The sequence below is a fragment of the Megascapheus bottae genome, chromosome 6 (assembly GCF_031878675.1).
Source record: "Megascapheus bottae isolate mThoBot1 chromosome 6, mThoBot2.hap1, whole genome shotgun sequence".
NCBI lineage: Eukaryota > Metazoa > Chordata > Mammalia > Rodentia > Geomyidae > Megascapheus > Megascapheus bottae.
Window position 1 is genome coordinate 76,336,870 of NC_143514.1, and position 27,628 is coordinate 76,364,497.

The 27,628-nt window shown below is 46.9% G+C and overlaps 2 protein-coding genes and 1 pseudogene across 2 annotated transcripts; 1 reads left to right on the plus strand and 2 right to left on the minus strand.

Moving 5' to 3' along the window:
* Positions 1 to 7,199: 7,199 nt before the first annotated feature.
* Positions 7,200 to 7,792, minus strand: LOC150062470 (serine/threonine-protein kinase 31 pseudogene; annotated as a pseudogene).
* Positions 7,793 to 10,484: 2,692 nt separating this feature from the next.
* Positions 10,485 to 19,268, minus strand: LOC150062471 (PRAME family member 8-like). The gene is made up of 6 exons (XM_090334020.1): positions 19,253 to 19,268; positions 16,060 to 16,087; positions 13,782 to 14,117; positions 12,324 to 12,905; positions 11,259 to 11,778; positions 10,485 to 10,547 (listed from the first exon to the last, which is right to left on the minus strand). Exons 1-6 carry the CDS (start codon positions 19,266 to 19,268, stop codon positions 10,485 to 10,487), a joined length of 1,545 nt encoding a protein of 514 aa, XP_090190146.1.
* On the plus strand, positions 19,267 to 27,398 carry LOC150062472 (PRAME family member 12-like). Its single transcript, XM_090334021.1, has 5 exons — positions 19,267 to 19,271; positions 24,603 to 24,899; positions 25,501 to 26,082; positions 26,787 to 27,246; positions 27,330 to 27,398. Exons 1-5 carry the CDS (start codon positions 19,267 to 19,269, stop codon positions 27,396 to 27,398), a joined length of 1,413 nt encoding a protein of 470 aa, XP_090190147.1.
* The last annotated feature ends 230 nt before the right edge of the window (positions 27,399 to 27,628 follow it).

The following is a 27,628-nucleotide window of genomic DNA, read 5'->3' on the forward strand; positions in this document are numbered from 1 at the left end:
TGACTGTTCCCACCCCCCTCTGACCAAACATGTGTTTCTGCTTTTAAAAGTTGAGTGCAGATTCACACTAGCCAAGCCATGGAAACAATCCAGATGCTCTACTGCAGATGAATGGATACAAACGTGTGGTGTATATATACAATGGAATTCTACATAGCCAGCAGACATGATAAAATAATGACATTCGCTGGGAAGTGGATGAAATTAGAGCAAATTATGTTGAGTGATCTAAGTCAAAACCAAAGGGGCAAAAGGCACATGGTCTCCTAAATATGTGGATATTAGATCCAAACAGTACAAGAGCGATGACTCAATATTTGGGTACCCACGATTATGGACATGGTCTTGGAGATAAAAACGTAACTACATAGACATAGAAATGTATGATTGGATATACACTCTATAGACATTATCTATGACATACAAATCCTCAACTTAATTGCAATTATATTCTAAAATCTATGTGCCAGTGGTTGTATATAGAGAATCTTTTCTAGAATACTTGTTTGTTAAACATGACATTTGAAATATAGTGTAAAAATCAATGTTAATAAAATTTTAAAAAAAAGTTTAGTGCAAGCTGATTCTAGGCTGCAGGTCTTTGAGAAAGTAATCAACAGGCAGTCAATGGCTTTCTAATAAAGAATCTCAAATGGACCGCTCAAGATGGTGTTTCTGTTTCTTGCGTACCAAGAGAAGATTGAAGAGCTGCTTCATCTTCCACTTAGGATTTGTGCTTGGGAGGCTAAGAAATGGAGGGAGAAAGGGAGATCAAGTGTAGCTATGACCCTTACTAGACTCTAGGGTGAAAAACCAACTGTACAACTTATGGTTGGGAATTGGAGGGAAATACAGGAAAAGACCAAGCAATAAGGTAGCATTTTAAAAAAGAAAATATACTTTGCACCTGATTTATGTAACTGTGACTCCTGTGTACCTCACATTTATAATAACCATAAAAATAAAAATAATAAAATCATATGTTTAATGTAACTTTGACCTGTTCAAGCTCATAAGGCTCCAGCCTATTGTTTCTCTCCTGTTAGAGGGGAGGGGTCTGCTGTGCCCTGAGCACTGTCCATAGCCTTTCTCACTTAAGGTTAGCCCTCAACCACCTTGAGCCCCAGCCCCAGCCATGGTATGGGGGAAGAAATACACATAATTGGAGATAAGAGTCTCACAGACTTGCCTGGCTAGGCTGGCTTTTACCTGTGATTCTCATAACTGAGCCTCCTGAGAAGGATTGCAGGTGGGAGTTACCAGGGCCCAGCATGCAAGTTCTTCCTAAATACAGGTAGGTTGCTTGTTAATTATTTGGGAATCGTACAGGGGCTGGAAATCAGCTCATAGGCAGTGTCCTGAGCTTATTTGGCTCAAATCTAGGGTTTTGCCATTTGAGCCATAGCTCCACTTCTGGTTGGGACAGAAGTGCAGATAACTGTAGATGCGAGTCTACTAAACTTTCTTGCCTCAGCCAGTCCTGAACCTCAATCCTTGGAGCTCTGCTTTCTGAGTAGCTAGCAATACAGTCATTCTACTGTATGTGCTTGTTCCGCATACTCTTCAACTATTATTTATCTTCTCATGTTGAGACCTGGAAATACTGAATTGCAAATACACAAAAGCCAGATTTCTTTCCTTTATTGCTTCCTTTGGCCAATACTAGGGCTGGAACTCAGTGCCTGAGCACTGTCCTTGAGCTTTCCCAAGATTAGTGCTCTACCATCGGAGCCACAGCATCACCCCAGCCTTTTATGGGTATGTGGTACCAAGGATTCATACTCAGGGCTCAGTGCACATTGGGTAAGCACTCTACCATTATGCAACACTTCTACCCCACACAAGCCAGATTTGTGTTAGCCTTAGGAGGCCATAAACTCACAATCTTGATTGCCTTGCTGGCTAAATAATAGCACTCTGTATCTCTCTCTCTCTCTCTCTCTCTCTCTCTCTCTCTCTCTCTCTCTCTCTCTCTCTCTCTCTCTGTGTGTGTGTGTGTGTGTGTGTGTGTGTGTGTGTGTTTTATGTCCTGGGGCTTGAACTCTGGGCCTGGGCCATGTTCCTGAGCTCTTAAGTCCAAGGGTGTGACTCTATCCCTGGGCATCGCATTGTCCCTACCTCTACAGCTCAAAGATCTCGCCCTACCCCTGAAACCACAGCCCCACTTCCCATTTTTTAGTGATTTATTGGAAAGAAGAGTCTCAAGATCTTGTTGCCACACTGGCTTTGAACCGTGATCTTCAGATCTCAGCCTCCTCAGTAGTTAGGATTACAGATGTGAGCCACGCGCCTGGCTAGCATTCTATATCTTAAGTCACAAAAGGTCTCACCCTCTTGAGTGCCTAGGATTACATACCCAAAAAAGGCAGAAGTAGTGCTATGGTTCAAGTGGTAGAGTGGTAGCCTTGAGCAAAAGAAGCTCAAGGACACTGTCCAGGCCCTGAGTTCAAGTCTCAAGACTGGCAAACAAATAAAAAAAAACCTATCAGCTGGGTATCTGTGGTTCAGGACTGCAATCCTGTCTACTCAGCAGGCTGAGATCTGATTATCTGGGAGAGAAGCCCTGCCAGGCAAGAAAGTCCCTAAGACTTTCATCTGTGTGTCTGCTTGGTTTTCTGGGATGAGACTTTCTCCTGCTAGGCCTAGTTGTGTTCTCCCCACAGACTTCTCACCACAGATGAGTCTAGAAACATCATCACCTATTCCTGGTGTGTGGAGAGTTAGCAGGGGCTCCTGCACCACTGCCCCACTCCCATCATGCCTTGCACCTAGGTTTGAAAGGAGACAAAAGCCAGGGGCTTGTGTGGCTCAATTGTCTCCTCCAGGGGCTTTTCAGAACTTGGAGGGGCCTAGGTCTTCCTTTTGAGTGAGGTCAAGGCAGGGCCCGGATTTTCCTCCCATCCTCAGGTCCAGGGTAAGAGCTTGTGAGGAAGGGGCTCAGTGCTGCTCTCTGGGCTGTAGCCAAAGAACCTATGATAAAGTTGTGTCAGTAATTTTCCTTTGAAATGTAAACTAGGAGTGGAATGAATACATCACCCCACCTTGCCTGCGCTCCATCCCCGGCCAAAACATTTCAAGCTTTTTTCCTTCTTTTTTTCCAAGGAAAATTAGTTAACAACCTAATGCAAATGATAACTTATCAGTGGCTGTTAACACTTAGGTTAGAAAAATGAATCAGGATTAGCAGGTCATTAAAAATGGTAGATTTTTAAATCAAAGAATAATTTTTAAAAAAAATAAGAATCCCGTACTAGTGGGTTGCCTTAACTCTGATCTACAATCCTACCTTCTCAGAAACGTGAAATCTGAGGATCACAAATTGAAGACAGTCTGGCCATGAAAGTCTGTGAGTCTTCCCTAAGCTCAAGCCAGAAGTAGAGCTTTTGCTCACCTGGTAGTGTGCTAGCCTTGAGCACAAAAGCTCAAGGACAGATTCTGAGTTCAAGCCCTAGGACCGGCACAGAAAAAAAGAAAGAAAGAAGGATGATGGGAATGCCAGAAGGTAGGAAGAAGGAAGGGAGGGAAAGAGAGAAAGAAAGAAAACAAAAGAGGGGGAGAGAGACAGAGACAAAGAAGAATGACAGCTATACAAGTATCACTTGGTGGTAGAGCAACTGTCTACCAAACATAAGGATCACAGTTCAAAGCCAGCCAGGCATATAATCCTAGCTATTCATAAGGCTGAGATCTGAGGTTCATGGTTCAAAGCCAGCCCAGGCACCATCCTGAGAGGTCCAATTGAGAGTCTTCATTAGAAAGCCAGTGACTGCATGTTGACTTCTGTCTCAAAGACATGAGGCCCAGAATCAGTTTTTTTACTCCTTGTTTAGAGAATAAGCTGTGTGCGCTGACTCAGGCTGGCACCTGACTCTGGGAGAGTCTTATCTGGGAGAGTTCAAGTCTCACAACCTACGGGGGGGGGGAGAGGGAGGGAGGGAGAGACAGAGAGAGAGAGAGAGAGAGGGGGGGGGGAGGGGGAAGGAGGAGGGGGAGGGGGCGAGACAGAGAGACAGACTGAGTCCTGTTGGATAGGCCTGCTCCAAAGACCTCCTGCCTCAGCAGTAACCAGAACTCTACTGTCCTGTGAGCATTCCAGATAGGCTTGTTCCCCAGACCTGCTGCCTCATCCTCAGCCACAATAGACCTCTCTGTAGTATGAGAGCCTGCTGGTGGGTCAGTCCCACTTCAGCAACCCCACACCCTCTGTTGTCCTCGCTAATCCTGAGGCCTGTGGGGTGGGGGGAGTCTCCAGTGCATTCTCTCTCCCTATGAGACTCTTGTCTCCAGTAAAGCACCCCAAGGCCTTAACTAGTTCTGTGGTTCAAGTGGGGAAGCCTGTACACACACACACACACACACACACACACACACACACACACACACACACAGCTACAAAGACATTATGGTTCCCAAACTGGAGGCTCAGATAAGAAAATGGATGCCCAAAGCTACTTTAGAAAAAAAATTAAACCAACAAAATATCAACTTAAGAGTGCAAAGAGCAACTGAGAGCAGTGCTTGCCTGCTAAGGAAGCTTGAGACCATAGATTGAAACCATCACACATTAACTTTTTTTTCTTAAAGAATTTATTAACATTGATTTTACATCATATATCAAATGTCATGTTTAACAAACAAGTATTCAAGAAGGGACTCTCTATAAACAATCACTGGCACTTAGATTTTAGAACATAATTAATGTTAAGCTGAGAGTTTGTATGTCATAGATACATATTAATCTATGTAATAAAACAATATCTATAGAGTATATAGCCCATCATAGATTTTTATGTCTATGTAGTTGTGTTTATATCTCCAAGACCACGTCCATAACCTTGGGTACCCAATATTGACTCATCGCTCTTGTACTGTTTGGATCTACTATCCACATATAAAGACCATGGGCCTTTTGTTCCCTTGGTCTTGACTTGTCTCACTCAACATGATTCGCTCTAGCTTCATCCACTTCTCTGTAAATGCCATTATTTTATCTTGTCTGTTGGCTATGTAGAATTCCATTGTGTTTGTGTATATATATATATATATATATATATATATATATATATATATACTACATTTTTTGTATCTACTCGTCTGTAGTAGGGCATCTGCATTGTTTCCATTGCTTGGCTATTGTGAATAGTGCAGAGATGAACATAACTGAGCAGGTGTCCTTATCATATCTTGGATTATGATGTTCAGGGTAGATGCCCAGGAGTGGTATGGTAGGATTGTAAGGAAGGTCTATTTTCAGTTCTTTAAGAAACTTCCACACTGCTTTCCAGAGTGGCTGAACTTGCTTACAATCCCACCAGCAGTGCAATAGTGTTCCTGTTTCTCCACAGCTGTGCCAGAATCTCTCAATGTCTGAGTTCAGAATATTGGACATTCTAATTGGGACAAGGTGTGTTGTGCCCAGAGGAGCAGTCCCCCCAAAGAAGACCACCGAGATAGATGTGTCCGAAATGCAAAAGCAAGGTTTATTGCAGGATACAAGCCCGGCAGGGAACTCATCCGCAGGCACTCGGCAGAGAGCCTGGAAGGAGTCCTTGATCAGGGTTCACACACCTTTTAAAGGCAAAAATTACACCCATTAGGTGGTCGAGTGAGATAAGATTTATGGAGCTTCCCAGGCTGGTGGAAACTGACAGAAAGTTCTCACGCCAGCTGGGTCCCATGCAACTGTCAGAGAGTGGTTTTATGGTTTTCAGAAGTTACTGAACGGGTGGGCCTGGGGAGGGGGGTCTCTACATTCCCCCCTGCTGTTTGTTCCATAGGAGGCAACCCTGGCTCCTCTTCTATTAACTCTATGTAATCATTTTAGTCCTCTAGTTCCTGTCTCCACCTCTGTAAACCTTCCCTAACCTTAGCCATTGTCTGTTGTAAAAACAGCACTCCTCACCAAGGGTGGCACAGAGGCCTTTCTGCTATAAATCTAGCCCTCTCCTGTTTTGCATAACTATTTCAGCCCTAGAACTAATCAAATTTCCCTTGACAGGAGAGCTCCACCATATGTCACAGTGGACTCACATCCCCAGCTACCACAGTCTGGCTTGGGGATCAGGAGTGGGCTGCTCAGACATAGAAGCGGTGAGCTCTGGTCCTATCCCAAGGATTCCAAAGTTCTCCTGCCTGATCTGGTTCCAAGGGAGGTGTGGATTGCCATTAACTAGCTCTAGGATTTGTCTTTCTCCCTTTTTTGTAAAACAATTCTTTCCAGATCCTCCCTTATCCATAAACTATTGTTTTCTCAGTTCCTTTCCAAAGGTTTTCTTTACTAAACCTTTTCTCTCTTCTTTACTTTGCTATAGTCCTCATTCACATTTAGCACCTCATGTCTAAGCTGTTCGGCACTGGATGGAAAATTACCTTCACCCATCCAGAGTCACCACAATGGCTGCAAAAACCTAGGGGACTTTGAACTTAGCACAGATAGAACGTCCCACCACCAAGGGTTTTACGGGGGTGGTGGTTGAATCAGGCAGGACAGGATGTGTAGCAGCAGCCTCATCTCTCAACAGCTCCAATGGAATGTCACATCTCTTGCTGGGTTGCCTGCAAATTTGTGCACAGACTGGTTACCCTAAGGCCTGAGTGTGGTGAGGTCTCCCAATAAGTTATTCATTTTTGCAGGCTGGCACCCCATTTAGGACAGTAAAGGGTTGAGATTATCCTGTCTCACTTTCCAAAAATGATTCTGGTCCCTTCATCTAAGGGGGTTGATGGGCGAAGATTCATCTTCTCTAACTTCTTCAGGCTGACTCAGGGGCGTTGTCTCTATACTTAGCTAGGGATCCTAAAAGCTTAGCCCATTTTGCCAAGGGGTTGCCAGGATTACATTTTAGGAGTCAGTGTAGGCCTAAACAGATCAATAGGGAGGGACACAGCCTCAGATCCACAAACTTTCTTGAATTTCCAAATTTCGCTCAGCTACAGCTTTGAGCAAACATGGGGTTCAGGATTGTATTACAGATGACTGCAAGTTTCTACCCAGTAGACATGGGCATTAGTAAGGCATGCTTACAAACTATTCTATGACCTCCTGGCTCTTGATTAATTTTGAGTAGCCAAGCACAAGTGACTCTAGGATCTGACACCATCTCTGCCATCCAAGCAGTGGCTTACTGCATCTGGATCCTTTATTACTTTTGTCCCAGTAGTGTCTCATTCTGGTACCCACATGAGTCTTCTGAGTATCTCTATTCCACCTCTTTTTCTGGGTTTGGAATTGACTTCCCCTTGGGCACCAAGAAGCATTCAGCATTCAAAACTTGTTCAGAAGTCATCGAACTTCTAAAAGTTAGAGAAGGGATTTGACATTATCCAAATGAAACCGATCCACTTTGGGGATTCCATCATTTGTTTTGCTGACACACTGATTTGGTGAAGTCAAAATCCCCATCAAGTCCTTGTTCACGATTTAAAGCAAATACATTGTTTAAAGCTTCTTCTGAAGTTAAAGGCCTTTTAGCTTGAACTGCACTCAAATTTGCTTTAGGATAATAAGGAACCATCACATAAGCCATTGGATCAGACTTACACAAAATCAGGAATATCAATGGCAGTAACCCAGACTCCTCTTTAGTTTCTCTGTAAGCTCTGTGATAAGCGGCTGCTCTCTCTGAATCACCTTAACTTCTGTATCAATATCCACAGAATAGCCCTTTAAAAGAACTGGCTTCCCATTGACTTCAGAGCATACCACAGGGTACTTGCTACTAAGTATCTTCATGGGCTCAACATCAAGAAGATCTCGTTCCAGGCTGGTAGTAAGAAGAACACCAGAGTCCATGTTCTCAGTTGAGCTTTGAAGCCTTTCAGCATCTTCTTAATGGACAGCAAGTGATCCACACTGGGTTATCTATTCTGACATTTAAACTCAACACTGTCCTTATACTTGGATTGTAGTGTGACAATGAGCCTTTCCTCTAAACAGATCTTCTTCAACTGTTCAGTTAGAGATTTTCTAAGATGTCATCAATATCATCAATTTTGTCTTGAAAAGTCAGTGATTTTTCCAAAGAAAGATCAAAAATCTTTAGAATGCTCTGGAACCATTCTACAAGATGCTGCAGAGAAGCTTCTGTTTCCTAACACTAGTGAACCCTTTTCCTTTACTTCCAGAATCTATTGCACTTCATTTCTTTCAGCAATCAAAATATTCCCTTTACCCTCATTATAACAACTTTCTTGAGACATTCATTCAATATTTCCACTTTAGCTGCCAGATTTTTCAAATAATTAGTAGTTGCTGTAGCTCCTGAGCAGTCTGTTTAACTTTCAATTCTAAAGACTTGTAACTTTCAAGTAGAACTTTTCTCATTTTTAACTTTTTCACTCTCTTCAATCAGTTTCTGATCCTGCTTAATTTTTTAGAATCTCCCACCACCAAGGGTCCTAGTTACTTTCACGAGCACTCTGCTGCCAAATTAGACACCACAGTCTCACAGAGATTCTGCTTTGCTCAGGCTGGCTCAAAACTGCAGCTTTCAGATCAATGAGTCATAGAAATAGTCTCTAAGCACGATCTGACCTGGAATTTGGTAAGGGCCAAAATTACATCTAAATGAGGATTTGCTGTTCCATGGGCCAGCTGGAAATTGCTATACAAGAGCAAGCTGAAATAGCAATTAAGCAATCATTTTGGTAGTTCTAATTTTAAACAAGCATTTAGGACAACTTCACTTTCAAATTTTGTTCAGAAATCCATTTCTAATGTTCTTTAAAACTTTTATTTATATTTGCTCAAATATTTAACACGTTAGCCTTTATTGGCATTTGAAAAAATCTTAAGGGCTCAAGGCATTCCCTTTTGCCTCCAAGCCTTCTTTTAGATGAGGCATTTTTTTCCCTGCAGTTTAGGTTACTGCCTAGAACTCCAACAATAGTTTAAACTCAAATAAGTTTTTCCTTAATGCAAGGACTACAAACATCAACAGTGCACCAGAAGTCCAGACTTAGTTCCCCCACCCCTTTTTTTCTAAAATACATCCAATTGCAACCCAGTAGGACAAAACCAAATCATAATGAGATAAACCTTTAAACATTTCTCTTAAAAACCCTTTACCCAATGTAATGCATTTTAGAGGGCAATTTAAGAAATACTAATTACATCAACTACATTTTACCATCAGATTTCCAGTGTCAGTCTGCAAGGAAAAAGGACGAAGATGGTCTACTCAGTCCATCTGAGCAGGTTTAGATGAACAGTCTTTGTGCCAGCTTATCTTCCTTCACCATGCGTGGACCCTCCCTTAGGGCCTTTTGCACCATGGGAACCCAGAGTAGCACCTTTGCCAGTCCACCTCTTACACAGGACTACCCCAATTTTTCCTGTCCTTTCCCTTAGCATTTGATTACAACAGGCAAAGTTTCTGACATTGATAAACAATTTCACAAATAAATTTCTAAAACTTTAACTCAAGGAAATAAATTCCAAATTCCCTAATGCTTCTGGGCTAACCAGGCTGAAAAAATTCTAATAACCAGTTCCTCTTTAAAATAATGTAATGAACATATTCACTCACACCCGTTCACACACACATTCATACTCAAAGATACTCAAAGATCTTAAAGCGTGCAAAATTAATATCAGCTGTATATTTTCCAGAAGTTGTATACATTTTCCAGAAGTTTGTATCAAGAGAGCTTTGCCAGTTTTACTCTTGCAGGTGAGAACCAGGTTCAGGACAAAACTTTTTACAAGGTAATTTTCAATGCCAAATCTAGCCCACTTTGAGCATGACTCTAGTCAGTTTCCCAATTTTGACTAGGCCATCTCACATGACAGTTTACAGGACCAAATTTAAACCTGGGAAACCAAGACTGATGCCTATGTCCTGCTATCAATTGTCTCCAGATGGTTACTTTAGCCAGGTTGTTAAGCTAGACTAGGCTTGTAGCTGCCTCACTTGCCTCAATTGCAGCTGAGTGGGAGAAGCCATACCAGGCAGGAGACCTACCCCAAGGGGGCTGAAGCTTTTTCAAATGTTTACACCTAACAAAAGAGAAGCAGAGACCTTTAAGTAACCTCAAATTTCGATGGCATGCCTGGCAGCAGTCAGAGTGAGTTAGACACCTGGGGCCCTGAAAACTCTCGGGGGTGCCTCTCTTGTGGAGACTTCCATTCTCTGGCAGCTGGCTGGCCAAGGCCATCCTACCTGCAAAAACTGCTCTCAGGGGGGAAAGAGTTTTAGACTGAAGACAAACACACAACAGGTAACAACCAACAAATTCAAAGAGACAAAGTTCACAGAAAGTTCCCGGGACCAAACAGCACCCCCTTACTCAAACTCGGGAGCTGCCCAGACACACTCCACTCAGTGTGTCAAACCAGACAGACACCTCTTTCGTGCCCCGAGACGGCTTGGAGTCCAAAGACCTTTTGCCCAGACAGATACCCTTCCGGTGCCCCCAGATGGCTTGGGGTCCAAATTGAACCGTTTGCCCAGAGTGGGGATCAGGAAGACTCATTCCCTTCAGGTTCACTGTGCGGACACGTCCATGCCAGTGAGAGCCTGCCAGATACAACGGCGACCAACCGACTGCTGCAAAGGGGAAGTGAAAACAGCAACAACACAGACACCAACAGTGAGTGCTCTTACCGGTTACTAAGCAACAAACCTTTCGGGTCCTGGTGAGGTTCCTGGGGGATCCCGGACAAGCCCCCAAGTGTAGTGCCCAGAGGAGGGGTCCCCCCAAAGAAGACCACCGAGACAGAGGCATCCGAAATGCAAAAGCAAGGTTTATTGTGGGATACAAGCCAGGCAGGGAGCTCATACACAGGGACTTGGCGGCGAGGCCGAGGGGAGTCCATGATCACGGTTTACACAGCCTTTTTAAAGGCAAAAATGGCACCCATCAGGTGGTCGAGTGAGGTAAGATTTAGGAGCTTCCCAGGCTGGTGGAAACTGAGGGAAAGTTCTCACGCCAGCTGGGTCCCATGCAACTGTCAGAGAGTAGTTTTAAGGTTTTCAGAAGTTCCTTTTGTACTGAAGGGGGTGGTTCTGGGGGGGACTCTATATTTCCATGTTGTGAACACAGGACAGGGGAGCCCCAATACCACATAGCAGGTAGCTGATGTCCCGTCTAAGATGTACCAGTGTCTTAAAGGGGACTTTCATGTTCATTTCCAAGGGACCCCAAGAACAGCACAATCCAGTGAAACCCAAATTATCAATAAGTCCCTGAAGATGGAATTTTTTCTCTCATTTCCCAGTTGCCACTGGGTGCCAGGCTGTGGAATCGGAACTTCTCACACAAAGCACATCAGTTGGTGTTGATGTGAACCTCATGGTCTGGCTGTCCTTCAGGAACGGCAGCAAGCTCTCACAGACCCGAGCCAATCTCTCCTTCTTGATACTACTAGGATGGCCAAAACATGCGTGGTCATAGCTCTCCAGAGGGGCAGGATACAGCCCTTCACTTAGCTGGCTCAGCCTGGCTGTGTGCCTTAGCAAATTTTGCAAGGCGGCTGTGGAGATGGGATTCCCAAAGAAACTGAACAACCTGAGCTTTGAGCACTGGCTCAGGGTGGGCAGGATGGCAGAGAGCTGGGCATCAGTGATCTCACAGTGCTCTAAAACTAGGGTCTCCAGGGTGTCAGTTACTCTCTCCAGCAGAGCTCGAAGGGGCTCTGCACTGAAGTGACCCATATGTACATTCCTGAGATACAGGTGCTTGAGCTGACTGGTGCAGGGACACTGGGACAGGAGCCTCAAGTCTTCTTGCATTAGTGAACAACCATTCAAAGACAGAGTCGTCAAGGGCTTCAGGATCCTGAAGAGAGGAGAGACACTGGGTGAATGGTGCTGAGCAGAGCAGACTCAGGGAGGACATGGTCCTTAGAGGCGGTCCTGATGCACCGATGGAGTCCACCCACAGAGAATGCTGACTGAGACCTGTCACTCCCCGCCCCAGGCTGAGGCCTGTCAGTGTCCCTTGAGTCGGGCTCATGCCGCCCTCTCTGCAGCCCCCTCTCCTCATCTCTGGCCACACATCTTGACTTCCTGCTCTTAGGGCCTCCTCATTTCTGGATCTCAGCAAATCGTCCTTTCCTGTTCCCCTGGTTTCAGGATCTTTTGTTCTTGCAGTTTCTATTCTGTGAGCCCAGACTCATTTCCTGTAGAGGAACTCCCAGCCATTCACCCCTACCTAGACCATGGCAGGCTTCCCGACTGAGCATGCTCCCAGCATGCATCCTGCCTTCTCCCGAGATTGAGAAACCAGTGAGAATTGAGCAGTGGACCAAAGGGGGCGCCTCTCCCTAACCACAGACAGTTGCAGCCCATTCCTATCCACCCAACCCAAGGCCCCGGGCTCACCTGAGCACCTTGTGCAGCTTTCCATAAAGGAATAAGACTTGACGTATATGAAGTTCTTCGAGGTTTTTCTCCTTCAGCACTTGGACAATGTATTTGTAGAATTTCTTGAATTGGTAACTACTAGTGTCTAGGTTTATCCTGGTGAGAGACAAGATACGAAGATTCTTCATCTGGACCAGATAGGGAACCATGTTCTCCATGTTTTCTTGATTCCACAAAACATCCACAACCAGCTCCTGGATGGAGTCCAGATGAAGCATGCGCAGAATGCTTTCTATGTTGGAGATGGAGATTGAGGTGTATGATGACTCAATCTGCAGCCTCTCACAGCACAGCTGAACCCGGCCTTTTCTGGTCTCGGCCCACTGCAGCAAGTGGGGTAGGACCCATTCCTGGAAGCTGTCACTGATGACAACATCTGTGAATATACGGAAGGGCGGCTCTTCTGTCCTCTCTGGATGGTGATTTGCTGCTGGCCTGTCAGGCAGGGCCACTGCTAAGAAGACTGGAGACATGACTATGCAGCCCAAGGTCCAGATGTTCAGAGACGTATTCTGCAGATCTATCACCCGAAGTTTGCATCTACTGGGAGAGACAGAGCACAATCTCAGAAGAGACACATGATGACTTCCATTTTCCACTTATACTTGATCTAGACAAGTGAACCCACTACATTTCTTTTTGCCTGCCTGCTTGCCTGCCTGCCTGCCTTCCTTCCTCTCTTTGCATACTATTAGTGGGGCTTAAAGGCAGGGCCTGTGTCCTGTCCCTCTGCTTTTTCCACTCAAAGCTAATTGCTCACCACTTGAACCACACCTCCACTTCTGGCTTTCATTTTGGCTCATTCGAGAAAGGTCTTGCACTTGCCTTCCTGGGCTGGCTTTGAAGAGAGATCTTCAATATCTCAGTCCTCTAAGTCATTAGAATTATAGGAATAAGCCAGTGGCATCCTGTAGCTTTTTCCAATCTTTTTGTTGGTGGTGGTGGTCGTGGGACTTGAACTCTGGGCCTGGGCGTTGTCCCTGAGCTCTTCTCTTCAGCTCAAGGCTACCACCCTACCCCTTGAGCCACAAAACCACTTCCCATTTTCACGAGGTTAATTGGAGACAAGAATCTCTTTCATGCCCGATCTGTCTTTGAACCAATCCTCGGATCTCAGCCTCCAGAGTAGCTAGGATTGCAGGCATGACCCACCTTGCCCAGCTGCCTTTTCCAATCTTTTCTACTTCTATACCCTGGGGGAGAGGGTTATTGATCTACTCGGCAGCCATGCCTGCAGCCATCCCTGGGAACCCTGCGCACCCAGAAGACGCCCTCTTCCACAAGAGCTCAGCAGAGAGCCTTGTGATCCCCCAGCCCCTCACGATTTTCATGCATCTACCCCACTCTCCCTGACTGTGGTGTGTCTCATCCTGGACCCCAGGATCCTCCCTTGGTGGCAACCTGGGTTTCCCTTACCTGGGCCACACTTCCTGCTCCAGCAGCATGTCAAGTGTCTCCAGGATGACTGCCATGATATCTTGGTCTGTTCTGCACAGCAGGTCCCCCAGGGGGAGGCGGGGAAAGGGCCAGGCCTGCACCGTGGCCCTCAGCACCTCCTTCATGCCTTTCCACCCGTCCGTGCCTTTCTGCACCTCCAAAAGGCTCTTGACAACCACCTCCTCCAGAAATGGGACAAAGAGGTTGCAGGGCAGGACCTCCAGAGCAGACATGGCCAGAGCAGGGTCCTCCAGCAGCCTCTCCACTGCCAGCTGCCCCAGTGGGGGAAAGCTCATGGTCGTCAGTGGGATGAACCTGCAGGGGAAAGAGCAAGTCAGACCCAAGCTGACAAGGCCCTTCTTGAAGAGACCTCATGTCACATCACTGTCACCACTGCAGCCATGGGGAGAGAAGTCAGTGGGTGCCCTTTCCACTCAGCCCAATGCCCACACAGGCACAGCACTGGACACCAGGCAGCAGGAAGACCCCAACACAGACACACACAGCTCATCATGGTCACAACCAATTCCAGCCAGGACTCTGATCTAAGTCACCCCAATGGGGTGTGTGTGTGCGTGTGCGTGTGCGTGTGCGTGTGTGTGTGTGTGTGTGTCCTGGGCCTTGAATTCAGGCCCTGACCACTGCCCTTGTATCTCAGTGCTCAAGGATAACTTGAGTTACAGTTTCACTTAGGCTGGGCAGGGTGGCTCACTCCTGTAATCCTAGCTACTCAGAAGGCTGAGATCTGAGGATCTCAGTTCAAACCCAGCCTAGGCACTAAGAAGTCCGTGAGTATTGTCCTTGGGCTTTCCTCGAGGCTAGAGCTCTATCTACCACTTGAGCCACAGCAGCACTTCAGGCTTTTCTATGTAGGTAGTACTGAGGAATCGAATCCATGTCTCCAGGCCTGCTAGGAAAGCACCCTACCACTAGGCCAAACTCCCACCATGTGCAAGACTCTTACCTCCAATTAACCACCAGAAAAAGGGAAATGGCACAGTGACTAAAGGGTAGGGTGGTAGCCTTGAGTGACAGAGCTCAGAGACAATGCCCAAGTACAGAGTACAAGTCACTTGACTGACCAAAAAAAGAAAAGATTTATTTACTTGTTTGTTCCTCTCCACCCTCCCCCTCAGGGGCTTGGGACTGGGATTTGAGGATAGACTGCCCATAGGGAAAATTCCTTGAAACTCTTATCTCCACTTAACCTCCAGAAAACAAGAAGTGGAGCTGTGCCTCAAAATGGTGGAAAACTAGCCTTGAGTAAATAGTTAGGGATAGTGTACACACCCTCAGGGATAGAGTCAAAGCCCCACCTAGCCTACAAATATAAAGAATATTTAAGGAACAGTGCCAAAACTCTGATTGCAAGCCCCAGTACTGGTACAAAATACAATAAAATTTAAAATATGTATATACTGAAAATAATTTTGAACCAAGCCCCAGTGTCCCATACTTATAATCCTTGCTACTCAAGAGGCTAGGAAGTGAGCATCACAGGTCAAAGCCATCTCTGGCAAGAAAGTTTGAGATTTTTTTTTGCCAGTCCTGGGGCTTGAACTCAGGGCCTAGGCACTGTCTTTGGACACTTTTGGCTCAAGGATGTTTCTCAGTAAACCACCAAAAACCTGCAATGGATCTATGATTCAAGTGGTGGAGTATTGTTGAGCAAAAAAATCTTGAGGACAACAGCAGGCTGAGTTAAAGCCCCAGTACTGGAACTAAACACACGACCCCCCCCCATACTAAACAACAACAGCAAAAACCCACTTCAATTCAAATAAATGTATTTAAAAAACAGTATTTTGTTTTATAAGTTTAAAGTGACAGTGACCAGAACAAATCAAAGTATTTTGGCTGACGGTGAGGGTGCATTTAGAATCAAAGCTAATGTCTGAAATATGTTCATCAACAGACGACCAATTTCTGCTGGGTGTCAGTGGCTCACATCTGTAACTCACCCTGAGATCTGAGGATCATGGCCTGAAGTCACCCTGGATGGTAAAAACCTGTGACCCTCATCTCTAATCAACCACCAAAATCCCACAAGTGGAGCTGTGGCTCAAATGGTAGAGCATCAGCCTTGAGCCAAAGCATCTCAGGAACAGCACACAGGCCTTGAGTTCAAGGCCCAGGACAGGCACAAAGAAGAAGCAGCCCAAATCACAATATTCTCTATGGCATCCTGGACCTGCTGTCACCGCTGTGACTGGCTGAGAGGACTCCTGCCTTTTCCCTAGGGAGGCTGGGGACTTACCAGATGTGGCCCAGGTCAGTGGGGCTCTCTGAAGGCAGCAGGCTCAGGAAGTGACTCCTCTTACCAGGATTCTCTTCTCCCCTGGCTCCTCTGAAGCTTTATTCCCCTAGTTTACTTGCCCCTCCCTTGGCCAACTACTAGTACCCAATCAGAAAGCAGCCTCTGCTCAAGGCCCCTGAGACTCCACCCACTTCATCCTGATTGGTTTCTCTGCCTTCTCCAGAGAGTCCTGAGGAAAGGGGAAGGGTGAGGGAGACTGAAAGTTTTAACACCCCGTTAAAACTTTCTTTCTTCTGTGAGTGCTTTACTCACTCTTCTGGGACCTTCAAGTTCCAAGTGTGTGAGGCAGAAAGGCTTGCTCTTATCTTGCCAGGGTATGGTAGGTGTTCTGCCTTCTAGGTAGAAGGGCCACCATAGTCACAGACAAAGATAATCTGACTGTGTTTGGGGGGGGGGCAATACTGGGACTTGAACTGAGCATCGCACTCTCTCTTCTCTTCTTCAGATCCTGACTATAGACTCAGCTAATTGGGAGGTCAAGGCTAGAATTGCTTGGAGACTGGCTTATAACTACAATCTGAGACTACAGGTTCTTCAGCTCAATCCCAAGAAGGTACCACTCCCCCCCACACACACACACTCATGCTTATCCTAAACCCCAGCTCCCAAGACCTGAGCTCTCAAGGAAAATTCAGGCCCTTGAAGAAAAGCCTATAGGGAGAAAAACCTTGCCCCCATGATCCCAGGCCTTTTGCCTCCCTTAGGACAAGGTATGATGGGGCGGGGGCATGCTGTGAAATAGTGTGTTCCGGCTGAGTGGCACCAATAGGGAGAATCCCCGGCTGAGTAAGCTCAAGGCCCGCATCCCCCCAACAAAGCCGAACAGTCCCCAAAACAACCCCCTAAAAGATCAGGCTTATTCAAGTCTGAGGTCATTTGCTGTCCCTTTGTCACTGGCTAGGTCCATCATCTTGACAGCTCTTTCCCTTCCCTTCCCTTCCTTTCCCTTCTTGCCATGCATTCAGGCTTGTCAAGGCTGGTGGAGACACATAGGAAGGGAAAACCTAGAACGATATGGAAACATCACTGGAAGATTCCCAGTTTTCTGGTGGATAATTAAAGATAAGAGTCCCAGGGTCTTTCAAGCCTGGGCTGGCTTTGAACCGCAATCCTCAGATCTCAGTCTTTTGAATAGCTAGGATTGCAGGTTCTGTCTTCCCATGGCTTATGGCAGTGAGTGCCCTGACCTAACCTAGGACTCCTGAACTTTGGGCCTAGAGGTTAAAAACTGAGTTTCACAAATGCAGTAGCCCCTGACAGTGTTGGAGGTGGGTTTGTTCTTGCTGTGGTTTTCAGGACTGGTGGGGAAGGGGGACTGCTACTCTCCTGGGTTTGGGCAACAAAATAGCTAAGAACAGATTTTGATAGAGTTGGAACTCTGTGACCTGTGATACTCACAAAGACATTGCGGTAAGCCCAGCTTGTAACCCTAGCTATTCAGGAGCCTGAGATCTGAGAAGTGCAGTTCAAAGTCAGTCTGGGCAGAATAGGCCTGAGATAGTTTTCTTCAATTAACGAACCAAAACCAGAAGCAGAGGTATGGCTCAAGTGATAGAGTTCCAATCTTAAGTGAAAAGTCAGGTGAGTGTAAGGCCAAGTTCAAGCCCCAATATTGGCACCAAATGAAAAAATAGTCATTAATATTGGTGCTGCTCTTGGGGCTTGAACTCAGGTCCTAGGCAATGATCCTGAGCTTTTTTTTTTCAATGCTAGAGCTCTGCCACTTAAGCCATAGCTCTACTTTCAGGTCCTTGTGTTGGTTAAAAGCAGGTAAGAGCCAGGAGTTGGTAGGTCTTACCTGTAATCCTAGCTTCACTGTAGTTGAAAGTTAGCCTCTTGAGTAGCTAGGATTAAAGGCCTGAGCCAGGGCATCTGGCACTTCTTCTTCTTGTTCTTTTTTTTTTTCTTTTTTTCTTTTTTTTTTTTTTGCCAATCCCGGGGCTGAAACGAGGGGCCTAGGCACTGTCCTTGGACACTTTTTGCTCAAAGCTAGCGTTGAGCCACAGTGCCACTTCTAGCTTTTTCTGTGTATATGGTTCTGGGAAATTGAACCCAGGGCTTCATGCATGCTAGGCAAGCACTCTACCAATAGGCCACATTCTTGGCCCTAATTTTCTGCGAATGTAAAAAATACTGCCATTGGCCAGGTGTCAGTGGCTCATGCCTGTAATACCAAGCTGAGATTTGAGAATCGAAGTTCACAGCCAGACTGAGCTGGCTTCAGGTTTTCACCAGAGAAAAAGCTCAGGAACAAGGGCTGGGAAGGTGGCTTAGTGATACAGTGCTTGCCTAGCATGCATGAAGCTCTGGGTTCCATTCCTCAATAGCACATAAACAAACAAGCCCCAAGTAGCACCGTAGCTCCATTAGTAGTGCTAGCCCTGAGCACAGACAGGCTCAGGGACCACACCCAAGCCCTGAGGTCAAGTCCCACAATCAAAAGATTTAAAAAAAATGCTATTGGGATGTGCTTTTTTCCAGATTTCTGCAAGATCAGATGACAACTCTAGTTTCTGATGGAGATTTATTGTTTTTGTACATTGTCCCTGAGTTTCTTTGCCCAAGGGTAACACGCTATCATTTAAGCCACAGTTCTGCTTTGAGATTTTTCTGGTAGTTAGTTGAAAATAAGAGTGTCACAAGCCGGGCGTGGTGGCTCACACCTGTAATCCTAGCTACTAAGGAGGCTGAGATCTGAGGATCAAGGTTCAAAGCCATCCTCGGCAATACAAAGCTGTGAGACTCTTTTTTTTTTTTTTTTTAAAGCTGTGAGACTCTTATCTCCAACTAATCACTACAAAATAGGAAGTGGGGCTGTGGCTCCAGGGCAAGGCAGTAGCCTAGAATTGAAGAGCTCAGGGCCAGGGCCCAGCCCAGAGTTCGAGCCTCATCACACACACACACACACACACACACACACACACACACACAAAATCTCACAGACCTTCCTGCCCGGGCTGGTTTTGAATGGTGATCCTTGGATCTATCTCAGCCTCCTGCAGAGCCAGAAGTATCAATGTGCGCCACTTGGGGCGTGTCCCTTCTCCTACTAGTGTGTGCCTGCCAGCCACAGTGTCTCCTGTCTCAATTCCCGCTACTTCAGACTGCCAAGACTGTGGTCTCCACTGCTCACCTTGATGAACCGCCATGGAGTGGGAACGAAACCCACATACAACAGAAAGCAAGGGTAACGTGTGCCTGACAAGAGACAGGGGAGGGAATGATGAGAGTGGCACCACTGCATGCTGGGAGGTTCTGGAACACAAGCCTCATCCAACAGACAACACAGGCCCTTTACCACCATCAGTCACTGGAGACGTGTGAATCTAAACTCTAAGAACCATAAAAATAAAAATAATAAAATCACTTGTTTAAAGTAACTTTGACCTGTTCAAGCTCATAAGGCTCCAGCCTATTGTTTCTCTCCTGTTAGAGGGGAGGGGTCTGCTGTGCCCTGGGCACTGTCCATAGCCTTTCTCACTTAAGGTTAACCGTCAACCACTTTGAGCCACAGCCCCAGCCATGGTATGGGGAAAGAAATACACATAATTGGAGATAAGAGTCTCACAGACTTGCCTGGCCAGGCTGGCTTTTACCTGTGATTCTCATAACTGAGCCTCCTGAGAAGGATTGCAGGTGGGAGTTACCAGGGCCCAGCATGCAAGTTCTTCCTAAATACAGGTAGGTTGCTTGTTAATTATTTGGGGATCGTACAGGGGCTGGAAATCAGCTCATAGGCAGTGTCCTGAGCTTATTTGGCTCAAATCTAGGGTTTTGCCATTTGAGCCACAGTTCCACTTCTGGTTGGGACAGAAGTGCAGATAACTGTAGCTGCGAGTCTACTAAACTTGCTTCAGCCAGTCCTGAACCTCAATCCTTGGAGCTCTGCTTTCTGAGTAGAGGAATACAGGCATCATTCTACAGTATGGGCTAGTTCAGCATACTCTTCAACTATTATTTATCTTCTCATGTTGAGACCTGGAAATACTGAATTACAAACAAAAACAAGCCAGATGATTTTCCTTTTTTCTTTCCTTTGTCCAGTACTAGGGCTGGAACTCAGGGCCTGAGCACTGTCCTTGAGGTTCCCTAAGATTAGTGCTCTACTACTTGAGTCACATGACTACCCAAGCCTTTTCTGGGTATGTGGTACCAAGGAATGAAACCCAGTGCTCTGTGCACACTAGGCAAGCACTCTACCATTAGGCCACACTCCTTGCCCACAGGAGCCAGATTTGCCTTAGCCTTATGAGGCCATAAACTCAATCTTGATTGCCTTGCTTGTTCAGAAGTAGCACTCCGTGTCATTTTTTAAAATTATTTTTTGTGGGTCATGGGGCTTGAACTATGAGCCTGAGCACTGTCTCTGAGAACTTCAGCCTAAGGCTACCGCCCTACCCCTGGCTTGGGCGTTTTGTGTGAGCTCTTCAGCTCAAGGCTCCGACTCTACCCCTGGAGCCACGGTCCCATTTCCCATTTTCCAGTAATTAATTGAAGAGAAGAGTCTCAAGTTCTGGAGGCCACACTGGCTTTGAACTATGATCTTCGGATATCAGCCTCCTGAGGAGTTAGGATTACAGATATGAGCCACCATGCCTGGCTAGCACTCTGTATCTTAAGTCACAAAAAGTCTCACCCTCTTCAGTGCTTAGGATTACATACACAAAAAAGGCAGAAGTAGTGCTGCTGCTCAAGTGGTAGAGTGCTAGCCTTGAGCAAAAGAAGCTCAAGGACATTGCCTAGGTCCTGAGTTCAAGTCTCAAGACTGGCAAACAAATAAAAAAAAAACCTATTAGCCGGGTATCTGTGGTTCAGAACTGCAATCCTGTCTACTCAGCAGGCTGAGATCTGATTATCTGGGAGAGAAGCCCTGCCAGACAAGAAAGTCCTTAGGAGTTTTAGCTGTGTGTCTGCTTGGTTTTCTGCAATGAGACTTTCTCCTGCTAGGCCTCGTTGTGTTCTCCCCACAGACTTGTCAGAATGACACCCCCCCCACCCCCCTTGCTCAGGGCCCATGTACTAACTAGTCCGGACTTGAACCCCAGGTGGCAACAGCTCAATGCTCAGTAAACACCTGAGCTCTGATCAGTCTTGAGGCGACCAGTGGTTCGAAGTTACCAAACACCAATCAGGTTATTTTAACTAATTCCCTTAAAACTTGTTTGTATAAAATCTGTGTAAAACCATTGTTCGGAACCTCTTAGCATTGCCAGCTACGGATACGGGGAGGTCCCAGTTCCAACTCTATCCAACTTCGAACTCATAATAAACGACCTTTGCTTTTAACATTGACTATGGCCTCTGGTGGTTCTTTCGGGGTCCTAGGAATTCGGGCACAACAAGTCTAGAAACATCATCACTTATTCCTGGTGTGTGGAGAGTTAGCAGGGGCTCCTGCACCACTGCCCCACTCCCATCATGCCTTGCACCTAGGTTTGAAAGGAGACAAAAGCCAGGGGCTTGTGTGGCTCAATTGTCTCCTCCAGAGGCTTTTCAGAACTTGGAGGGGCCTAGGTCTTCCTTTTGAGTGAGGCCAAGGGCAGGGCCCTGATTTTCCTCTCATCCTCAGGTCCAGGGTAAGAGCTTGTGAGGAAGGGGCTCTGGGCTGTAGCCAAAGAACCTATGATAAAGTTGTGTCAGTAATTTTCTTTCAAATATGAGCTAAAGCTGGGCCCCATGGCCCACACTTGTAATCCTAACTACTGACATATGAGGATCCAGGTTCAAAGCCATCCCTGCCAAGAAAGGACCTGAGACTATTAACTCCAAGTAACCTCTAGAAAATGGAAGTGGGGCTAAAGGTAGGGTGAAGCATTGAGCTGAAGAGCTCAGGGACAGGGCCCAGGCCCAGGGGTAGGGCAGTGGCCTTGAGCTGAAGAGCTCATGGGCAGCTCCCAGGTTGAGTTCAACCCAAATGACCTACAAAACAAAAAATGAAAAACAAAAATATAAATATAAGCTAGGAGTGGAATGAAGATGCCACCCCACTTAGCCTGTGCTCTATAGTACGCCACAATATTTAAGAATTTTTCTTCTATTTTTAAATCAAAATTGATTAAAACCTAATGCAAATGATAACTTTTCTGTAGCTCAGGAGTAGAGCAGTAGACTTCAGCTGAAGAGGTCAGGGATAGAGCCCAGATCCAGAATGCAAGCCCCCTGACCTACCAAAGAAAAAATAAGTAAATAATAAAATAAAGCACCAGTGGCAGTGGCTTGTACTTATAATCCTGCCGACTCAGGAGGCTGACTTGTATACATCCTGCTTCAAACCCAGACTATTAACAAAAGTCCGAGAGACTCATATTTCCAATTAACCTCCAGAGAGACAGAAGTGACAATCTGTCCCAAGAGGTAGGGTGATAGACTTGAGCTGAAGAGCTCAGGTACAATGCCCAGCTTAGAGTTCAAGCCACACTACACACCAAAACATAAAAGAGAGAAAGACAGAAAGAAAAAGACAGAAAGAAAAAGAAAGAAAAAAAGAAAGAAAGATCTCCTATTTTAATGACCCAAAAGCCTGAAGAGGAGGTGTGGCCAAGGTGGTAGAGCTCATGCCTTGATCTGGAAAACTGAAGAGAAGAGGATGTGAAGTTTAACTCAAGCCCTAGAATTACCCGGAAAACACACACGAGCAAATGCACACAAACGCACACACACACACACACATACTCGGTGACTCAGCCTATTACCTCCAATAAAGAACATCTACAATACATATTGGAGAGCAGAACAAGTCTTTCTCTCACACAGGAACTTGAAAGTCACAGGAGAGTGAGTGAAACACAGGCATCTGGGTGGACAGAAGCCACAACTCAGTATGAAAACCTTCAGTTTCCTTAGCTGGGCAGGGTGGCTCCCACCTGTAATTCTAGGTACTGAGGACACTGAGAGTGAGGATCAAGGTTCAGAGTCAGCCTGGGCCAAAGTGACCTGAGATTCTTATCTGCAATTCACCTCTAGAAAACCAAAAGTAGTGTTGGATTAGTGGTAGGTGGGCAGCCTTGAGCCAAGAGCTCAGGGACAGAGCCCAGGCCCATGGTTAGGGCACGGTTGGCTCAAGTGTAGGGTGGTAACCTTGAGCTGAAGTGCACTGGGACAACGCCCTAGCCCAGGGCTAGGGTGGTAACCTGGAGCTGAAGAGCTCAGGGACAGTGCCCACACAGGGTTCAGGCCCCTGACCCACTAGGGAAAAAAATGAAACTCTTTACCTTCCCTAACCTTATCCCTCACCCAAGAACCCTCTGGAGAAGGCAAAGAAAGCAACCAGGGTCAAGTAGGTAGTCCTTCAGGTCTCCAGCAGAGCTGCTTTCTGATTGGACACTAGTACCTAGCCAATGGGAAAGCCAGTAGCCAGGGAATAAAAGCTTCAGAAGAGCCAGGTGGAATCACTGCCTGCTGCTGCTGCCTTCAGAGAGACCTGGCGACCTGCTCCACATCTGGAAACTCTCCAGCCTCCTTAGGGACAAGGAAATACTCCTCTCAGCCTCTCCCAGGGATGCCACTGAGAAGATGGTGATTTGGGGCTCTTTTTTGTGCCAATCCTGGGGCTGTTAAACTTGGTATCTATGTGATGTCTCTGACCTATGTTTCTTCTTCCATTGGAGCCACAGCTCTTCTTTTGAGTTGTTTGGTGATTGATTGGACATGAGGGTCACAGAGTTGACTGTCCAGATGGTCTTTGCACTATGAACCTTAGGATGCAACTGGGATTACAGATATGAGCCACTGGCATCTAGCAGGAATTTGTCCTCTATTGATAAATCGATTTAAGACGTTAGTTTCGGTCTAAATGCATTTTTTCCTCACCAGAATAATTGGATTTGTGTTTTGATTATTGTCACTTCAAATTTATAAAACCAAAGGTGTGCTTTCTTTTCCTCTTGGTATTAAGTTTGATCTCCTCTCAGCATCCTGAGTAGCTAGGATTAGAGGCTTGAACAACCAGTCCCCTCTAACGCCAGCCTTCTAACATGGGATTAGAGATGAGAACCACCATCTTGACTAATTCCAGTTTTCCTAGCTATTCAGAAGGCCGAGATCTGAGGATTCCGACCAACTCAGACAGGAGAGTGTGATGTTTGGAAGTCCAATAAAACATGAGAATCACAAAAAGGACAGTGAGCTTTGGTTCAGGTGGTAGAATGGCAACGTTAGCCATCAAGAAAGCTCCTCAGACCTGACTTCAAGTCCCATGATATGCCCCAAAAATCGGAGTGAATTTCAGTCTCCTCATTGTGCCAGACCAACGGATTCTGAGATCAGAGTCCTGCCTGGAACTGGGTGCGATCATGATTGGCTTGAGTGTGTCTCTGTTGGGGTCTTCCTGCTGCCTGGTGCTGTGCCTGGGTGGGCATCGGGCTGATTGGAAAGGGCACCAACTGACTTCTCTCCCCATGGCTGCAGTGGTGACAGTGATGTGACATGAGGTCTCTTCAAGAAGGGCCTTGTCACCTTGGGTCTGACTTGCTTTTCCCCTGCAGTTTCATCCCACTGACGACCAAGAGCTTTCCCACACTGGGGCAGCTGGCAGTGGAGAGGCTGCTGGAGGACCCGGCCCTGGCCATGTCTGCTCTGGAGGTCCTTCCCTGGAACCTCTTTCCAGCACTGCTCCGAGAGGCCATTGTCAAGAGACGTATGGAGGTGCTGAAGGCTGTGGTGCAGGCCTGGCCCTTTGCCTGCCTCCCGCTGGGGGCCCTGATGAACCAAGGAGACCTGGAGATGTTGCAAGTCACCCTGGAGGGGCTTGATATGCTGCTGGAGCAGAAAGTGTGGCCCAGGTAAGAGGGAGCCAGGTTGCAGGCAAGGGAGGACCCGGAGTCCAGGATGAGGCACACCACAGTCAGGGAGAGTGGGGTAGACCCGTGAGACAGCAAAGAGCCAGAGGATCACAGGCTCTCTGCTGAGCTGTGGTGGAACAGGGCTTCTGGGTGTGGAGGGTCACAGGGATGGCTGCAGGCATGGCAGCAGGATCCCCACCTACCTCATCCCACAGGTGAGAAGAGTGGGGTAAAAGTGGACAAAACTGCAGGAGACCAGTGGCTCACTCCTTTCAGCTTAGCCTCTTGGAGGGCAGCTACGTGGAAGATTCTTCAACCTGGATTAGAAAGTCCCTGAGATTCTCTGCCCCAATCAACCAAGAAAGAAAGTCAGAGTGGCAGTGGGGCTCTAGTGCCACATCAACCAGTCTTGAGGGGACAATCCTAAGGGGCGGCGTCCAGGTCCTGCCTTCAAGTTCCATTACTATTGCCCAATTAAAAACTAAGAACCCAGAAAAAAAGAGCAAGAGCAAATGTGGACGCTAGGGGAGCTAAGTCAAATCAAAGCCGGGAATGGAGATGGTCTGGTGTCTGCTCTGAGAATATCCTGTGTGTCCCCCAGGAGATGCAGACTGCGGGTGATAGACCTGCGGAATGTGTTCCCCAACAACTGGACTGCCAGCGACTTAGCCTTACATCGAGCCTGCTCTGCAGTGGCCCTGACTGACAACCCAGCAGCCAATCAGCATCCAGAGATGGCAGAGCAACCACCCTTCCGCATAGTCATCAATGTGTTTGTCAGCATTGGCTCCCTGGATTGTGGCCTCTCCCACTTGCTCCAGTGGGCTGAGACAAGAAAAGGCCAGGTTCAGCTGTGCTGTAAGAAGCTGCAGATTCTTTCAGAGTCCACCTCAGATTCGACCTCTAAAGTACAAAGCATTCTGAACGTGCTTCATCTGGACTCCATCCAGGAGCTGGTTGTGGAGGATTTATGGAATCATAAAATCATGGCAAATATTGTTCCTTATCTGGTCCAGATGAAGAATCTTCACATCCTTTCTCTCTCCAAAACGACCATGGAACGGTGTACTTCGAGTGCACTCAATTTGCATGCATACTTGTTCCAACTTCTGCATCCAGAAAACCGGAAAGATCTCATTACTGGATCCAGAATCCGTTACGAGAAGCTAGACAAGGTCTTCAGGTGAGGATCCCAATTCAAAGGTAGCTGGGGCAGGAAAGGCTGGGAAGCTTTCATCTACAATCATCTGCATTTCTTCCCACCAAGGGGAGGTGACCCAGGGCATCAAGTTGGTAGAATTCTTGACTTCAGCAAAAAAGATCAGCCAGCACACAGAGAAGAACTGGCCTTGGCTTGAGTGGATATGAGCCAGCCTCGAGTGTGTGGGGTGATGGTGAGAGGACACAGGAAGAGTTGTGCTCTCCTGAGCATAGGGCTGAGATTTCACCTGGCCTCTCCATGGCACAAATCCTCACGGTGCATACTGGGAGCATGCTCAGGCAAGAAAGCCCACTGTGGACTCGGTAAGGGTGTGTGGCTGTGAGTTCCTCTGTAGGAAGGGCGTCTGAGCTCACAGGATGGGAAGTGGAAGGCCAAGAAGACCGTACTGTGAGGGGAATAGGAAAGGATGATTTTGCTGAGGTTTGGGGGATAATGAGCCCAAGGTCAGGAAGCCAGATGTGAGGAGAGGGGGCTGTAGAGATAGGCAGCATGGGTCAGACTCAGGGACACTGAAAGGAAGCAGCCTGGGCGATGGAGGGACACAGGGCTCAGCCAGCATTCTCCTGCGATTGGTCTCCATTGATGCATGAGGACAACCTGTGAGGACCGTGTCCCCAAGTCTGCTCTGCTCCCCACCATTCACCCAGTCTCTCTGCTCTCTTCAGCTCCCTGAGGCCCTTGAAGACTCTGTCCTTGAGTTCACTATCATGTTGGACAGCAGACTTGACACATCTGTCCCAGTGTCCCTGCACCAATCAGCTGAAACACCTGCATCTCTCGAATATGTATTTGGATCACTTCAATCCTGGGCCGCTTGGAGCTCTGCTGGAGAAAGTGGCTGGCACCCTGGAGACCCTGGCCTTAGAACACTGTGGGATCGATGATGCCCAGCTCTCTGCCATGCTGCCCACCCTGAGCCAGTGCTCCCAGCTCAGCTTGTTCAGCTTCTATGGGAACCCCATCTCCATGGCCACCCTGCAGAACCTGCTGAGGCACACAGCCAGGCTGGGCCAGTTGAGCCATGGACTGTATCCAGCCCCTCTGGAGAGTTGTTACCACCAATGTCTGCTCCGGTGTGAAGTCAACCAGGAGAGATTTTCCCAGCTCTGGGAGAGCTTGGTGCAGGTCCTGAGGGACATTCAGCCAGCCCATCAGATCCAGATCTGTATTTCCTCCTGTACGAGGTGTAAAAAGCGCCAATTCTGCAGCCTGGCACCCAGTGGCCACTGCGTTGTCGTCCAGGAATATCACTTTCCAAGAACATTTACAGCGTGTAGCTTTTGTACACATCACTAGTTTAAGCTATTTTCTTGGCCTTTCTTCGAAAGCAACATGAGTGACCCATTCAGGACACTGCTACATCCTAAAGTGATCACAAATCCCAGACCATTCCCAAAGGATAAAGAAAAGAGAGCAGCATTGGCTCATGCCTGTCACCCTCTCACAAGGTTGAGATCTGAGGATCCAGGATCAAAACCAGCCTGGACACAAAAGGACCTTTTCTCCA